The 18168-nt window shown below is 41.1% G+C and overlaps 1 protein-coding gene across 3 annotated transcripts in view; it reads right to left on the bottom strand.

Annotated features, from left to right (window-relative positions):
- The window catches only part of REEP1 (receptor accessory protein 1), a 101320-nt gene that overhangs the window by 30216 nt on the left and 52936 nt on the right, over positions 1-18168 (bottom strand). For all 3 annotated transcript variants that reach the window (XR_012004351.1, XM_072770110.1, XM_072770109.1), the window contains exons 3-5: positions 12044-12120; positions 4433-4553; positions 1220-1333 (exon numbers count right to left, since the gene is read on the bottom strand). Coding sequence is in view for 2 of the 3 variants with exons in the window: in XM_072770110.1 (XP_072626211.1) it covers positions 1220-1333; positions 4433-4553; positions 12044-12120 (312 nt within the window). In the remaining variant the exon portion in view is untranslated. The remainder of the gene's footprint in view (positions 1-1219; positions 1334-4432; positions 4554-12043; positions 12121-18168) is intronic.

Raw genomic sequence — 18168 nt, forward strand, 5'->3', positions numbered from 1 at the left:
TCTGATTAGGAATCATTCCCTTTTGGTTTTCCTTCTCTCTCTCCCAGCCTTTGTATGCAGAACTCCTTGACTTCTGGTGGACAGTACTTTTCAAACAAACACTCAGCCCCAAGTGGTAAGTCTGTCTTCCAGAAATGCTCCTAATGTGCTTCTCTTGGTTCAGGACACAGAAACTCAGCTTGGTCCCCTGACCCAGCTGGCTGTGAACATGCTCCATCCCACCATCCACTCAGAGCTCATGGAGCACCAAGGTCAGTATCCTCTTCCAAAGCCTTTCACAACTCTGCCTCCCTTGCCCTCAGTCATCACCTAGGGACATAAGGCTTCCCTTTGATCATACAACTCACCTCCCAGTTTGTCTGCCCAAACATTGGCATAACTGCCTCTCTTCCACCCCTTGCTGAATATAGACCCCTCCTCTACATTTGGGCTGAGGGTAAAGGGTGTAAGCAGGAAACACAAGGCAATCTGCTGAATTTACTCCAGGGGGAAATACTACCAATTTAATATTTCAGGGCTGAGCACATAATGAGAAACTGAAGCAATAAGGTGAATGTGATATGAGAAGAAGCTAGGAAGGACTACAGAGGACATGAATGGGGCTGGATGGAAAAGAGAAGGAAGTGATGTCTACATCACAATGTCCTGCACGACCAGTGTTTACTTCAAACCTCCTCCAGGTCTCATTGCCACTGCTATACACATCCTCCTCCTCCGTGTCTGAACCACTCACCTCCTCTGGTACCCTGGGTTCCTCCCCGGGGTCTGCTGGGCCACATGAGCGTGGGGCCACTCACTCACTCAGGTAGTCTCCCCACCTGATTATTTTGAGTTCAGGTGTCTTTCCCAGTGCACCCTGGGAAATTGCAGAGAAGAGCTTACTCTCTTCCTTTTCTTTCCTCTTTCTCCCAAGTTTAAGCTTCAAGTAATTCAGAGGTTCTTAATTTGGGATATATAATGAGTTTCAGGTGCTCTGGGAACCTCTTAAATATTGCACACATTGTTTGTGCGTATATGCATGTGTGTGCCTGTGCACGATTTTCTGGGGGCAAGAGTCACCAATTTCTCCATCCAATTTTCAAAGGGAACCTCCCCCAAATGAGGAACCCCTGACTGGTCCTGAGACTGTCCTGTGCTAGCTGCATGGGTGACGAAGGAGCAGGGCAGGCTGGAGGGGAGATGCTCAAGTGGCTGTGGTGCTCAGGGTCCCACACAGTACCTTGGAAGCAGCCATCACCGCTGCTGTGGCTGCCACATTCAAGCCCCGCTTCCCGAAGTGCACAAGGGCATCGTAACTTCGGTCTTTTGCTTGGACCAGGCAATCATCGATTTCCTGTTGAAGGTAAAACAGAGACACACTGAGTTGGAAGGCTCAAATAAATCTCTGTTCTTTCTCCCCCCAGAGCACTGGGCTTGGCAGCTTGCCCAATCATGGATTCTCACTGGGACTGAAAAGTCATAGGCACTTTGGGGGGTGTGTTTGAGGGGAAGGTAGCCAGGAGGAGGGAAGAAAACAGAAGAGATAGACAGAAGTGAAAGAGGAATTTTGAAAAAACAGCAACTTACTGATCCAAGAAGGTTTTTTCGAGCAATACCCTAGGATTGTTCCTAAAGTCCTCTAGCCTTCCAGGAAGGCTCCAAGGGTCCTGAATGTGGACCATCCTGCCATTCTACACACAGCCACTCTATAAGACAATGAAGGAACTGAAGGGGGAGAGAATGCCAAGAATGGAACATCTAACCTCAGACCTCAGACTGGCTGTCAGGTCTCGGCAAGTGTTTAGCCTTCTGCAAAATGAGGACTGTGACAGTACCTAACTCATGGAGCACAGTGAGGATTACATGAGATCATTCCAGTAAAGCATCTAACACAGTGGCTAGTTTCAATAAGTGAGAACCACTGCCAACCTCTTATCTCAAAGGGGTCAGGTCCTTGCAGCTCTGAAATTCTTCTATTCTGTAGCTTTTTCATACTATATCCAAATACCTCCCCATGTAGGTATCAAGGGGGAGAAATGAGGACACAGAAAGAGATGAGTGCTATTTTTGTTGATAAGAGAGATCATTTTACAGATAATGAAATAAAAGCAAAATGAGAAGTCATTCAGAATCATCTCCAGGGTCAGGGGAAGGTTGGAAAGAGGGTTGAAGTCTCTCCCCCAGGGACAAAAATAGTGGTTTACTTCAAATTTGCATCAACTCTGGCTTATTTTTTCATTTGTTTGATTTGGTTTGTTTTGTTGTCACCATTTAAGGAACAGCTGTTTTGGGGTGTCTGGGTGGCTCAGTTGGTAAAGCGTCTGCCTTTGGCTCAGGTCATGATCCCAGGGTCCTGGAATCAAGTCCCACATCAGGCTCCCTGATCAGTAGGGAGTCTGCTTCTCCCTCTCCCTCTGTCTGCCGCTCTCCCGTTCATGTTCTCTCTCTCTCTCTTTTAAAGAACAGCTGTTTTGTACATCATAGTAGCTCATTTCAGAGTTTAGTAATACAATGACACTTGGTCTTGGTCTCATTTGAAGTTTGGCATATCAGTGCATTTCCTTTTTGAGGAATCAAGTGGGACAGTCGACCCCCGTGCATTCCTTGTTTAAGGCTTCCACAACAAGTCACCACACTAAGTTTTCATTGTGACCCCTGACTGACTCTGGTGGGATTCTTGGCAGCTCTTAAGAGCCAGTCTCCTTGACTTCAATGGAAATGACACTGATGGCTTCAGGGTAAACCCAGCATCTGGAGAAAGGTAAGCAAAGAGTAGGGATGTGACAACCAGGGCAAGAGAGAGATCCCATTCCTCAAAATCCACCCTTCTGAGACAGCCAGTGCTGTATCCTAGTTCCTAAAAGAGTTCTTGGAAATGTCTGTAGTAATCTGCTCATCCAATTAATACCTTCCCCTAAAGCCTCCCCCTAGAAGTCCTAAGTACTCATTTCAGAAACAATAGAAATTTATATAAAAAGCCACCTCCAGTGCTCCTATTTTGTTAAGTGTCATATCCCAATCAGTTTAGAAGATCATGTAATCTAATTAATGGATTATATAATTTTGGACTCAATCCCACTTTTAGCAATTTATTTTTTTATTTTTTATTTTTTATTTATTTATGATAGTCACACACACAGAGAGAGAGAGAGAGGCAGAGACACAGGCAGAGGGAGAAGCAGGCTCCATGCACCGGGAGCCCGACGTGGGATTCGATCCCGGGTCTCCAGGATCGCGCCCTGGGCCAAAGGCAGGCGCCAAACCGCTGCGCCACCCAGGGATCCCCACTTTTGGCAATTTAAGACAATAAGTCAAAAAAGAAGAAATGAGTTTCTATGTACTGTGGTGTTCATGAATCATTATGAAGATCAAGTACAAATGGGTTATGTGCACACATGCTGAAGATCTTAGAATTTAAATATTGTGTTTATGTTAAGTATTTGTTTTTTGGGTATTTAGGGTTCTTTTTGGTATACTTAGAATTTTATTTCAAAGAAAGGTTTAAATAGACTGGTATGCATATAAAAAAGAAGTTATCAAAACAAATCAGTAAGACAGAGGTAATGCATTTATTATTGTACGAAATCTTAAAAAAAACAATAGAACAATCTATTGAAAGTAAATCCAGCAAATTAAGTTCAGCGGAGATGTTAAACAAAAAATCATTTTATACAGTTCTATTATCTTATAAGCAGCTTACAATTAAAATTACTTTCAAGAGATGTAATCCTTACTTGAATACTTAGTTATTGCTGACCCTTTCCTGCGATTTTTTCCATCTCTGACATGAGACAAATCTATTATTTTCATTGCAAAGATGTTTGTGAAGTACTTTGAAGCAAAATAAACACAAAAGGTAAATAGTAGGAAACAAATTATTATGACTACTCTCATTAGTACTTATCAACTGATAAGTACCAAAATAGCAGAGATTCCACTGGTAGGCATGTATTTATCACTGAACAATAAAACAAACACTGCACAAGAGATGTCGTATCTTCCAGTGTCTATCTGTAGCTATCTGGGTAACAAGTTCAAGTCATTTAATCACTTTATGCTTCCACTTTCCTATGTTAAGTTTTAAAAGTATTTTTTAATAGTCTATGAAAAAAATCCATTATCTATAAAAGGACAGGGGCTGAGCAGGACAAAAGGAAGAAAATTCAGTTTGGCGAGTTGAATTATGAGTGAATCTTTTGTTGCCTTTGTTTAAATTTATGGAAATGTTTTTCAATAAGTAATGATACATAATATCTTCTTCAGGATTTCACCACTATTCCCAAACATGTCCGAAAAATAGATTAAAAAAAAAAGATTAGAAGGAACAAATTGTTGGAGGCAGATAAGAGACGATCTAAGGTCTCCTACAATAAAACACTCTGTCTTTTTTACTTACTGCTTTTTAGATTTTTTACTTGCTAGGAGGAGTCAAAGGCTGAGCAGCATAAATTACCTTTTCTTTTGAAGACAGTGTGGGATGTACAAACTTCCTGTATAGGAGGCTGGAGCCTTTTGTGTAGGGAGACAGCAGCCAGGCTACAAATGCTATTTTTAGTTCATAATAGAATGGAAACCTGGAGAGAGATGAGAAAATACACATTCTGTTAGGGTCTCAGCAACACTGCCCGGGGCCTGTGAAGGATGAGACCCAGCAACACAGACACCTCCCCTGCCTGCACATGGCTGCAGGCCCCAGGATCCCTCCTCTTTCCACCCATGGTGTATGTGTACACTTGTAAACACAGAGCAAAACCCCAGGGCCTCCTTTTTTTTTCTTCTTCTTCTTTTCAGATTTTATTTTTTTAAGTAATCTTTACACCCCACATAGGGCTTGAACTCACATTCCCAAGATCAAGAATCATATGCTTTACAGACTGAGCCAGCTAGGGGCACCCCCTACAAGGCTTCTTTTGAAAGCTGGGATGCCTGGGTGGTTCAGTGGTTGAGCTTCTGCCTTCTGTTCAGGGTGTGATCCTGGAGTCCCAGGATCAAGTCCCACATCGGGCTCCCTGCATAGAGCCTGCTTCTCCCTCTGCCTGTGTCTCTGTCTCTCTCTCTCTCTCTCTCTCATGAGTAAATAAATAAAATCTTTAAAAAAATTAAAAAAAGAAAGTTGGTTCTTATTTTCTTTTTTTTTTTTTTTTTGTCAAAGCAAGCCAGGAATCCAGGTTCTCTTCAGCAATCACCCTACTGCCATGCCTAGCAGCCTCTGGGTCTTCCTACAGGGTTCTATTTTTTTAGGTTGGAGCCAGGGCTCCAGCCACAGCTGGTGGGTTCAGAAAGCCATATCCCTCTGTGCCCTACATTCAGTCACTTATTTTTCACTGGCAGCCGCGAAGGCATGAACCACTAGAGGATTTGTAACAGGGAGAAGCTGACAAAAGAATCTCCAGATTGAGAATAAAAAGCCTCCCCTGCTTGGCTGCCTTTTTGGCCCCAGAAGAGTCAAGGACAGGAGCCAAACTCTAGCCAGCAAAGAGGATGCTACTCACCCTAATCAATTCTATGGCAGGAGAACAGAGGATGATCTTTTTGTTGTCAAAAGAAGAGTTCAGGGTACAGGTAACATATAATTCTGGAGTTGGGGGCAGCCCGGGTGGCTCAGCGGTTTAGCGCTGCCTTCGGCCCAGGGCCTGATCCTGGAGACCAGGGATCCAGTCCCACGTCGGGCTCCCTGCATGGAGCCTACTTCTCCCTCTGCCTGTGTCTTTGCCTGTGTCTCTGCCTCTCTCTCTCTCTGTCTCTCATGAATGAATAAATAAAATTTAAAAAAAATCTGGAGTCGGAAATCCTGCACACTGTCCATTTAGTCATCACATAAACATTTACCAGCACCAAGATGTGTCAGTGGTGAACAAAGCAAACCTGATCCTTGCTCTCTTGGAGCTTTCACTCTAGTGGGAAACAGATAAGGACTATCTTGCATCCTTGGAACTGATGGCTCAGTCACGAAAACAGAGATTGATCAAATAATCACAAATGATTCAGAACAATAACCTGAGACAAATGCCATAATGGGCCTCTGTCATGGTGCCTTTGTATGAATAAGAAAAAGCCAGCCCCTTCAACTGGATGCAGTCCTGCAGGTCCACAACTAGTGAACAGGGCTTCATTTGAATTTTAGCCCTACTTACCATCCTGGCCAGATATCTTGTGCTAGATACAACCTGTGCAACAATATTTGGCTGTCCTGATGTGTACTATGTTTTTTTTATTTTCTGTATTCTGATGCTTTGATGTCTTGGGACCTTCCTGACTCTGGAGAGCCTGCCCCTCCTGGGGTCAGCCCATTCTTAAAGGTAGGAAAACAACTCCTCCACAAGCAAGCCTCTCATAAACAAACCAAACAATCCACAGCCCTAACCCCAATCACCTCCTTTAGGAGCTCTTGCAGTCTGGGCCATTCTCCAGCTGCTCTTATCACCCCAGGGCCAGGTACCAGCCACCAAGGGACAGCCCCTACACCCCAGAGCCCAAGGAAAGTATTCAGACTAGCTAATCCTAAACATGTTTACCCTACCTTGCCTGTTCGTTCCATGGAAACCACAATATAGGTTCTTGCCCACGCTTTCTACCTCTGTCTCTTGACTGACCTCACCACATGCAGTGTCTCCTGTTTCTAGGGACTGCGACTTTTTTTTTTCAAATTCTAAATGTTTTATTTTGTATTTCTTTTTTTTAGAGCTACATTTTATTTATTTATTTATTTATTTATTTATTTATTTATTTATTTATGTATTTATTTATTTATTGGAGTTCAATTTGTCAACGTATAGCATAACACCCAGTGCTTATCCCGCTATTTTGTATTTCAATAATAGGGCAGCATTTAAAGAAAAAAAGTGATTCCTGCTCAATTTACTGCCAATGAATAATAAGTAAGCAATTAAAATATTTACTTTAGCAATATTTATTCTATGTGGGATCTGCAATTTTAATGAACTTCTTCCTTCATGACAGTCATTTCTGAGTCTATGAATATTACCATACTTGATGAAAACAAATCCTGAGTACCCTTAAAACAGGATGCCCTGAGGGAAAAGGACACCTGTGCTAGTCTGAAGAATCAAACAAGTAGATCCTTCCCACGCACCCTGCCTCCCCGCCATAAAGCAGCTGAAAATAAAGAGCAATTTCCGGCAAGTCAGTTCAGAGCCTTCAATTCTCACACAGACTCCCGAAATCAGCAGCTCCACCCACTCTGCTTTCCTCATCGAGGTCCTGGATCTGCTGCCTTCTGCCTCTGGCAGGCTCTTCCCGAATATTCCCTCAGCAACTCCAGGATACTGTCACTTCAAGATTGTTTAATGTTTCACAGCCATCAGAGAGAAGAGGCCAAAGGAAGAGAGGTGTGATTCTTCCACATTTGAACCCTCCAGTGGTTAATAATGGAAGAAATTTTGTCTTGAAAACAACTATTTGCCAGCCCCAAGGGGAAAGCAAATGAATGTAGCAAGCTCAGGCATCAACACAGGATACACACAGAATCCCAAGGGGTCTATCACACAGCAGCACTTTTGTTGCTTATGTAAAAGATGTGTTTAAAAAAAAAATAGGTAGTACATGCATATGGTTTTAAAAATTCAAATGTCCAAAAGAGTATATAACAGTCTCCCATCCCAGACCTTTAGTCTCTTTTCCAAAAGCAAAAACATTTTCAGTAGTAGACTTCCAATGCCTACAATATAAAATCATGTGGGTATACATGACTCCTTTAGCAATCCCCCATACACACATGGTAATATTCTATAATTCCTTTCCCACACCACACTTCTCCACCACACACATACACACACATATATACTCTCGCACACACAATTAACAGTATACTTTGGGGATTATCTCAAACTGCCCCTGGAATCATCACCCCAAGACCAGGCCCTTGTCAGGTATCATAAGGGTCACTGGGCTCATTTGGCCACACAATTACCACCAACCAACTCATCTTCCATCTGACCTACCATCATCACAGCCTTCACCCAAGAAGCAGAGAAGGAACCTGCTCATTCCTTGATGATAAGCTCTAGCATGTATTTGCCTCCCCAGGTGCAAGTAAACAGCACTGGGGTACATGGGGGAGGTGCAGGCTCCCACTCTTCTGATGTTATACCTTCACATTCCTGAGGGGTAAATGTTTCCTAAGAGGACCGGACAAGTGATTAAATTGTCAAAATACGTGCAATTAATGTGTACAGAAAATTTCTGGAAGAAAACACAAGTAACTTTTAACAGTCATATCTCTGGGGAGAGAGAATGAAGGCCCAAGAGAGGAGAGATTTACTTTTTATTTTTATTTTTATTTTTTATTTTTTATTTTTTTAAATTTTTATTTATTTATGATAGTCACAGAGAGAGAGAGGCAGAGACATAGGCAGAGGGAGAAGCAGGCTCCATGCACCTGGAGCCCGATGTGGGATTCGATCCAGGGTCTCCAGGATCGCGCCCTGGGCCAAAGGCAGGCACTAAACCGCTGCGCCACCCAGGGATCCCTTTTTTTTTTTTTTTTTTTTAATTTTTGAGATTTACTTTTTAGTGTATTGCTTCAATTTCATTGTGCCATGTGATACATTATTTTGTATATGTTAAAAAATTAAATGAAATTGCCTACAGAAATTGTGAAACAGGACACCATCCTATGTCTCCTGCGACCACAGACAATTGCTGTTTACATCAAGATAGAAAGTTAAGGGGCATTTGGGTGGCTCAGTTCGTTAAGCATCTGCCTTCAGGTTGGGTCATGATTCCAGGGTCCTGGGGTTGAGCTCTGAGTTGGGCTCCCTCATCAGTGAGGAATCTGCTTCTCCTTCTCCCTCTGCCTGCTGCTCTGCCTACTTGTGTGCTTGCTCTCTCTCTCTCTCTCTCTCTCTCTGTCAAATAAATAAATAAAATCTTAAAATTAAAAAAAAAGGTAATTATGAAGAGAGAACTGCCTTAGGAGAGTGGTGGAAAGAGGGCAGTGGGGATGATCGAGGAGTTAGGAAGAGAATATAAAGGTGAGGGGCAATCTCCAATCCTGGAAGTGAACCAGAATTAAGGATGCTTCCCAGGAAGCCAGGAGGTGCTTCCAGGAAGAACAGAAGCTTCAATCTCTCTGTCTCCCTCCCCTCTTTCTCAATATAAAGAGAGTGCAGAGCTGCTGAGCTGGTGTCCATGTCCCTGCAAGGGAAAAGGGGCTCTGTCTGATCAGCCTGTTCTGTGCCATTCCCAGAGGAAGTGAGGAGACTTTGCCCTGTAATACCTGCAGGTTTGCAAAAAAAAAAAAAAAAAAGAGAGAGAGAGAGAGAGAAAGCAGGCTGAGGGCATGACCAGACTGTGGGCTAAAGCAGGCAGGGAAGGTTCCTAACCTCTTCCCTGCAGAAGATGGACAAGACCCTCACTTCCCATACATAAACCGCCTGGACAGCTCCCGCTAAAACCGGCCAGCAAAGGCCTCCATGTGGATTAGGAGAAGGAGGATTCTATCCGCCCCTGTGCACAAGCACCAGAATATCAGGTATCAGAGGCCCTCCTGTGGTGGGCAGAATTTTGATCCCATGACCTTCTCATTCTCATCCTGATGTTATTCCCACAAATATGTTCCCTTAACATGGCAAAAGGGATTATGAGAACATTATTGAGATGGTCAATCAGCTAACTATAAAACAGGGAAATTATATTGGATTATTGGGGTAGACCTAAACTACTAACAGGATCCCTTAAAAGCAGAAGCAGAGATCTTTCTCTGGCTGGTAGCAGACAGCAGAGATTTGAAGCATGAGAAGGATCTGACATGCTATTGTTGGCTTGAAGATGAAGTAGGAAGTTCATGTCAAGGAAATGGGGACCTCAGTCCTACAGCCACAAGGAACTGAATTCTGCCAACAATCTAAAGGAAACTGAAGTGGAGTCTCCCCCCAGAGTCTCCAGATAAGAGCCCAGCCTGGCTACGCCCTGATTTTGGCCTTATGGGTCCCCAAGCAGAGGACTCAGTTGATTCTACCTGGATTTCTGACCTGCAGAAACTGAAATAATAAATTTCTGTTGTTTTAAAGCACCTAAATTTGTGACAATTTGTTACAGCAGCAATGGAAAGCTAATTCATGTCCCAAAAATAAAAATCAAATAAACTCCAGAAATAGTTGATAAGCATTTATTAAGTATGAAACTCTGAAGTTCCAGGACTGGGTAAAAACATACTCCAGCTACGAGGGAGGGGCGCATCCATCATAGACCTGATTTCCACTTAGCCAAAAGCAGTGAGATAGAAATGCCGATATCCCTGGGAAAGAGCTCATAAGACTAACTCTATTCCCCCATGACGTTCTCTAGAAGGGATAGGAGAAACAGGAGGGATAGGAGGAGGCCCCAGCACCACACACAGGACATTGTTCAGGAGGAACCTGCAGGACATGTGGTGCTGGCCATGACATTTAACTGATTGCACAGTCCTACTGGACCTGGCCTGTTTCCCTCATCTCCGTGGGGGCACGAGAGCCTCCCCAATGCAGCTCTGCACAATACAGGGCCTGACCCCTAGTGCCAGCCCCTGCAGCATGGGTTAAATGAGGGATGGCTCCACAGAGTTCCATCTCCATTCCTAGAGACATCTGGAGACTTAGCCCCATCCTGAGTCTATTGTTTATTTGGGCACAGGGAAGTGCAGAATGGCACAAATACATTAAATTAGGTAACCCACATTTCTTCCCTACAGCTTGAGGCTACAATGGCTGAGACATCTATTTCTCCCAGTGGAGATAAAAGCTAGGCCCCTTCAGGGGGAAAATCTACATACTAAGGTCATTAAAACCACTGATACAAAACAGGATTCACAGAAGTGGTGTTCAGGTCTGGTCCTTGGCCTATGACACCCTGGAGGTAAGTTCATACTGATCCTCTTTGGAGAAGGACTTTCTCCAAAATACACATATTTTTGTTATTGTCTCTGATGATAACTGACCATGGTAAAACATTCATACAACACAGAAAATGTAATATATTAATACATAGACCTAGTTTATGATTTTTACTTGCTCCATTGCTATAATAGCTGCACTGTTGGTAAGGCAAAAAAATTTCCATCGAAAGGGGATTTATTAAATAAATTATGGTCCATCTATACCATGAAATTCCATGTGGCCACTGAAAAAATAGGTAGATCTATTTATTCTTACCTGAAAGTATTTAAAACATAAATTTAATAAACAAAATTCAAACTGTTATGTATACTATAATACCACTGTTAAAAAAAAAGAAAGAAAAAAGGGGGCACTTGGGTGGCTCAGTTGGTTAAGTGTCACCTTTGGCTCAGGTCATGATCCCAGGATCCTGGGACTGAGCCCTGTAATAGGCTCCCTGCTCAGCAGGGAGTCTGCTTCTCCCTCTGTTCCCCCACTCTGCTCATGTTCGCTTGCTCTCTCCCTCTGATAAATAAAATCTTTTTTAAAAATGTGTGTATAGGGGGTCCCTGGGTGGCTCAGTGGTTTGGTGCCTGCCTTCAGCCCGGGGCATGATCCTGGAGTACCGGGATCCGGTCCCACATCAGGCTCCCTACATGGAGCTTGCTTCTCCCTCTGCCTGTGTCTCTGCCTCTCTCTCTCTCTCCTCTCTCTCTCCCATGAATAAATAAAATAAAAAAATAAAAACAAAAATGTGTGTATATATACACACATAAATATTTTTAAAGTACATACAATTGTGAATAGTAGTTATGATGAGAGTGAATGGTGTTTGAGAGAAACTTAACCTTATTAGTTAAAGGAAAACTTGTGTGTACTGTTTCCTTCCTTTTTGTTTTTTGATATATTAATGATTCCTTACCAACTACATTAATTGAGGAACTGCATTTATTTTGTCCATCATTATATCATTATACTATAAGAACAATATTTGCTCTTATAAGGTCATTGAACAAATATTTACTTGAAGAGCAATTTTATAGATTAACTTATTAAAACTATGCCAGTTAACATCTATGAACTTGCTTCTCTGTTCTGAAGGTTTGGAACTGCTTCTAGACCTTTCCCACCTCTCCACTGACACTAGGAAACATCTTCCCTTGAAAAGTCCCAATTCCTGGAGTACTTACCAACAAAGGAAGATGTCGGTGAATGTCTCTGCTGTGGTGAAAAGGGCAAATATAATCCAGTACATCATCCATTTGACCTGTTGAAAGAGAAAGCAACAAAGCTAATAGGAAAGGTCAAGGATAAATGGCTGACTGCCCAACATCAAGAACAAGAGATTCAGACAGTGGATGCTGAGGCATGTGCAGGCAGCATATCCTTCATTTGTAACCCTTCCTCCCTATCCTTCCACTACTCGTGTCCATTTCCACTCCAGACCTTGGGGCTAGAGGCAAATATGCTGTTTCCACAAATGATCCAGATACAATGTCAAAGTAGATCCTGGGTGATCTTCTAACCCTCACATGAACTAGGAGGACCTGTAGACCAGGAGTGACTCAGAATTCAGGTAGGTCATTTTACCAAGACTAATACCAGGTTAGTAAACTGTTCAGGTCTTAACAGAGATATATCTTGGAATGAACTTTAACCAGATCAGACTTTCAAGAATGAAATGGTAGTCACTTAATAATGCTTTCCTGTAGAAAAGTCTCACAGTCCCTCACAGAAATTGGATCCGGCTGGCTCAGTCAGTAGAGCATATGACTCTTGATCATGAGATTGTGAATCTAAGCCCCACACTGGGTTAGAGATTACTTAAAAATAAAATCTTGGGGGACACCTGGGTGGCTCAGTGGTTGAGTGCCTCCCCTCGACTCAGGGCGTGATCCTGGAGTCCCAGGATCAAGTCCCACATAGGGCTCCCTGTGTGGAGCCTGCTTCTCCCTCTGCCTCTCTCTCTCTCTCTCTGTGTCTCTCATGAATAAATAAATAAAATATTTAAAAATAAATAAATAAATAAAATGTGTCTCATGAATAAATAAAATATTTGTAAATAAATAAATAAATAAATAAATAAATAAATAAATATAAAATCAAATCTTGGGGTGCCTGAGTGGCTCAGTTGGTGTAGTGTACAACTCTTGGTTTTTGCTCAGGTCATGATCTCCAGCCCCAGGGTGATGAGATTAAGCTCAGGGTTGGGCCCCATGCTCAGGGAGGAGTCTGCGTAGGATTCTCTCCCTCTCTCCTTCTCCTTCTGTCCCTCACCATCTATCCCTCACCTCTCTCTCTCAAATAAATAAATCTTTAAAATAAATAAATAAAATCTTTTAAAAATATATGTAAAAGTCAATTGCTTTCCTATGTTTCTAGACAATTGGAACTTGAAATTAAAAAAAAAAACAATACCATTTACATTAGCAGTAAAAAAAATTATTCTGGGATATATCTAACAAAACATGTAAAAGGTCTATGTAAGGAAAACTATAAACTCTGATGAAAGAAATCAAAAAAGATCTAAACAAATAGATAATCCATGTTCATGGATAGGAAGATTCAATATTGTCAACATATCAGTAATTTATTCCCAAATGAATCTATAGATTTGATAAAATCAAAATCAAAATGCAAGCAAACTCTTTTGTGGATGCCAACAAACTGATTCTAAAGTTTATATCAAAAGGTGAAAGAGCAAGAATAGCCAACACAATACTGAAGAAGAATAAAGTTGTAGGCCTGACACTGACTTCAAGACTTACTACAAAGCTACAATAATTAAGACAGAGTTCATGCTAAGGGAATAAATAGATATATCCTTAGAATGGACGAACAGAAGGGGTGCCTGTGTGGCTCAGTCATTTTAAGTGTATGACTCTTGATTTTGGTTCAGGCCATGATATCAGGGTCCAGGGATCAAGCCTTGCATCAGGCTCTGCACTCAGTGGGGAATCTGCTCGAGATTCTCTCTCTCCATCTTCCTCTGCCCCTCCTCCTGCTCTATTAAATAAATACATCTTTTAAAAAAGGAAGAATAGACAAATAGAATACATAGCCCAGAAATAGACCCCATAAGTACAGTTAACTGATCTCTGACAAAGAAGCAAAGGCAATTCAATGGAGAAAGGATAGTTTTTCAACAAACAGTGCTAGAATAACTGGAGATCACATGAAATAAATAAGTACATAGATAAGTAAGTAAATCAATAAATGAATAAGAAAATGAGTGAATGAATGAATGAATCTAGGCACTGCTCTTTTATCTTTTACAGAAATTAACTCAAAATGATCACAGGCCTTAAAAGAAGATGCAAAACTATAAAACCTCTAGAAGATTAACATGGCCTTGGACTTGGCAGTGAGTTTTTTAACACAACAGCAATAGCATGACCCATGGAAGAAAAAAATTGGTAAGTTGGACTTCATTAAAATTAAAAACTTTTGCTCTATAAGACACTGTTAAGAGAATAAAAAGATAAGTTACAGAATGAGAGAAAATATTTCAATACTTATATATATCTAATAACTCATATTCAAAATATAGAGAGAACTCTTAAACTCAGTAATAAAAAATAAACAACCCAATTAAAAACTTGGCAAAAGATCCAAACAGACCCCTCACCAAAAATATACAGATATTTAACAATTTATCAACAAAGCTTTTTTTTACAAAAGCTAATTTTTCTTTTGTTATCACTTAAGACATTCTAGGAAGACAACGGCATGTTCGATATTTTTCTTGAAAAAGTAAAACCCTGTTAAAGAATCTACAGGAAAAAGTAGACATATTGAGTGAAGAGACTAGAGATTTCAAGAGAAAGAAGGAAACTCTTTTGAACCAAATGATATCCTAAAACTAAAAAACACAGTATTTGAAATTTTAAAAAATTTTTTTAAAATTTTTATTTATTTATGATAGTCACAGAGAGAGAGAGAGAGGCAGAGACATAGGCAGAAGGAGAAGCAGGCTCCATGCACCGGGACCCCGATGTGGGATTCAATCCCGGGTCTCCAGGATCGCGCCCTGGGCCAAAGGCAGGCGCTAAACCGCTGTGCCACCCAGGGATCCCTAAAAATTTTAAATATTAAAAAATTTTAAATTATTGAATGGACTTGAGCAGACTGGATACAATAAGAAAAATAAAATCTGTGAACTTGAAGACAATAAAGTCAATAAGATGGAAGTCCATATTGGAAAAAAATGGAGACTCAATACCTGTGGAATAGCATTAAGCAATCTAACATATACAGAATAGGAATTTCAGAGAAGAAGAAAAAGAATGGGACAGAAAAATTATTTGAATAATGCCTGATATTTTCCAGAATTGATCAAAATTAGCAAATCCACAGAACCAGGGGGCTCAGAAAACCTCAAACAAGATAAATACAATACAAATACAAGACAACCATACCCAGGGCAGCCTGGGTGGCTCAGCAGTTTAGCACTGCCTTCGGCCCAGAGCATGATCCTGGTAGACCCAGGATCGAGTCCCATGTCGGGTTCCCTGCGTGGAGCCTGCTTCTCCCTCTGCCTGTGTCTCTGCCTCTCTCTGTCTCCTCTCTGTATATTCTCATTAATAAATAAATAAAATCTTAAAAAAGAAAAAAGAAAACCATACCCAGGCACATCACAGTAAAACTGCTGGAAAAAAAAAAAAGAAAGAAAATCTTAAGAGCAAGGGGGAATAGACATATTACATTCAAGGGAATGACAAGAGATGACTTTCTATCAGAAATGATGAATACCAGAAGAAAATGGATAACATATTTAAAATGTTGAAAGAAAAAAAAATGTCAACCTAGAATTCTATTCCCAGCAAAAATATCTTTCAAAAAATAAAGGCAGTTCTGGTGAATGCCCATTGTCTTTGTAACTCTGAAACATGTGGCTCAACAGATTACTTAGAGGTCTTCTTTATTCAGAAAAACAAGACTGTCCCCTGCAAACCACCTTGTCTTCATTCATCAAAAGTAATTGCTGTCTGAGAGACCACATGCTGCACAGGCTCCTCAGCAAGGGGCAAAGAAGGTCTTTCCAACTGTACGTTTCATGGCATTCTGGGGCCCGGAATCCAGGAATTCCCAACACTGGTATCCAGAAACACAGCCAGGAGCCTAAATTCCCCAGTATACTGTCTTTTTCCTTTTAGTATTTAGACTATGCTCTAATATCTTCAATTAAAAACCAAGGAAAATGATGGAGAGCTCAGGTGGCTCAGTTGGTTGAGTGTTGGACTCTTGATTTCACCTCAGGTCATGATCTCATGGGTCAGGAGATCGAGCTCCATGATGGTTGGGCTCTGTGCTCAGTGGGGATTCTGCTTGAAGATTCTCTCCGTTTGCCCCTCCCCCCATTCATGTGCTCAAGTGTGTGCTCTCTCTCTCTAATAAATAAATCTTTTAAAAGTTTTAAAACAAACAAAAAAACAAAGACAATGACAACAACAATTTAAAAAAATCCCTTTCCTTAACACAATCCTTAGCTATAAACTTTTCTAGTGAGTCATCTATACATGCAATGTCTACTTCCTCATCCTCCATGTGCTCAGTGCACTGCATTCATTACATTAACTTTGCTCACATTGGGGATTCCACTTTGTAACATACTTCAAGGGAGAGTAATGGACCCTTTTTATTTTTTCCTTGATTTGCTTGACTTTCAGATGGATGTGAAACTATCCACTTCCTGAAAAGCTCCCCCAACACAACTGTCCTGTTTGCTTCTTGACTTTCTGTCTACTTCTCAGGTTTATCAATTCCTCCACATGGGTTGGTTCTAGACATTCTCTTCTAACTCTATATAAGACATTCTCCCTGGGAAAACTCTGCATTCCTCACCTAACACAGCCAATAATCACCAAGTTCTGTTGCTTCCACCCTCTTATTCCTGTTGAACCTATCTTCTTCTCTCCATCCCTTCTGCAATATGCTTACTTCAGATCACCAACATCTCCCATCTAGAATAGAACTACAGTCTTTTGCCTGGTTTCTAAACCTCTGACCCCTTACTAATCTTTCCTCCATATTCAATTCAGAATGATCTTCTTAAATCCAAATTTGATGATATTCCTTCCTAATTTAAAGTCTTCAGCGGTTCCTTACTGTTGTTAAGATGAAGCCCAAATTCCTTAAATTGACTTGCAAGTCCTTGCATGAATGATACTCTAATTATCTCCATAAAATCCCGCCTTGACGCTAATACTTTCTTGAATTTTTCATTCCAGTTATAATGAACGCTTTTTAGTTTTCTAAACAGTACATCTTCTTTTGCCTCCAGAATTCAGGCCTCAGATCTCAGCCTAAATGTCATTTCCTTCTTACACAAAGTTTGGGTAAGTATCATCTCTTTTCTTCCTCCCACAATGTCATACGTGCTCCCTGTCATAATACTTATCCATCTACTTTGACAGTACTTGTTTATTTCTATGCTTTTCTTACTAGATTGTAAGCTCCCTGAGAGTGGAGACAAGTTATTCTTGCACATCACCATATCTCTAATACCTAAAACAATTATTGGCACACAGTAGGTACTCAAAGGATATGTTTTGAATGACTCAATTAGAATGTTGACATTGTGAATGGGAAAGAAAGGATGGTTTTTAAATGTTGAGAAAAAATATACTTTGGGAAATACTGGTTTAGGTGGCTTTGTGAGAAGAAAAGACAAAATTAGGCAGCTTGCAAGGCAATTGATGTTTCCCACAAGTGTCTGCTGAGTAGATGACTGGGTATACACAGGAGGAAAGGGGCTAACTGAAGTTGAAGCATATTGTGATATGGAGCCACTCATACCAGAGAGTAAAGAAAGGTGATTTATGGAGAAGAGGTTGAGTGCCATAAGGCTGAGGGGAATCTGAGGGTTCAGGACATCCATGAAGAATGTCTAACAGGTCACTGAAAAGATAAGGCCAAATCGCAGAAAGGAGGTTGAAACTATGGACAAAGATAAGGGAGCCATGGTAGAGGAGGCTTGAAGTGTTAACCTAAAGAAGTTTCTATCTTGCACTCCTTTACTTTACTGTAATGCACAAAGATCAGAGAATGATTTGAGCCTAACAGGGCAAATGGAATATGTGACTCAGAAATGAAAATCATAAATAAATTACCAGGAAATGGTGTTCCCCATCATGCTGCAGAGAAACCAAATAATGCCTATTTTTTCCAAAGTTTGAAATAGATAGAACTTGCCACATTTCAGGGATTCTATGTAATACTTCCTATAAGATGAGAGGGAGCCCGAGTAGGTCAGCATCCAGAACAAAGGAAGCTATGGCTGATTTGAGGAATAATGTCAAGGAGCTACTCCAGA

This window comes from Canis lupus, chromosome 12 (genome assembly GCF_048164855.1).
Source record: "Canis lupus baileyi chromosome 12, mCanLup2.hap1, whole genome shotgun sequence".
NCBI classification, from domain to species: Eukaryota; Metazoa; Chordata; class Mammalia; order Carnivora; family Canidae; genus Canis; species Canis lupus.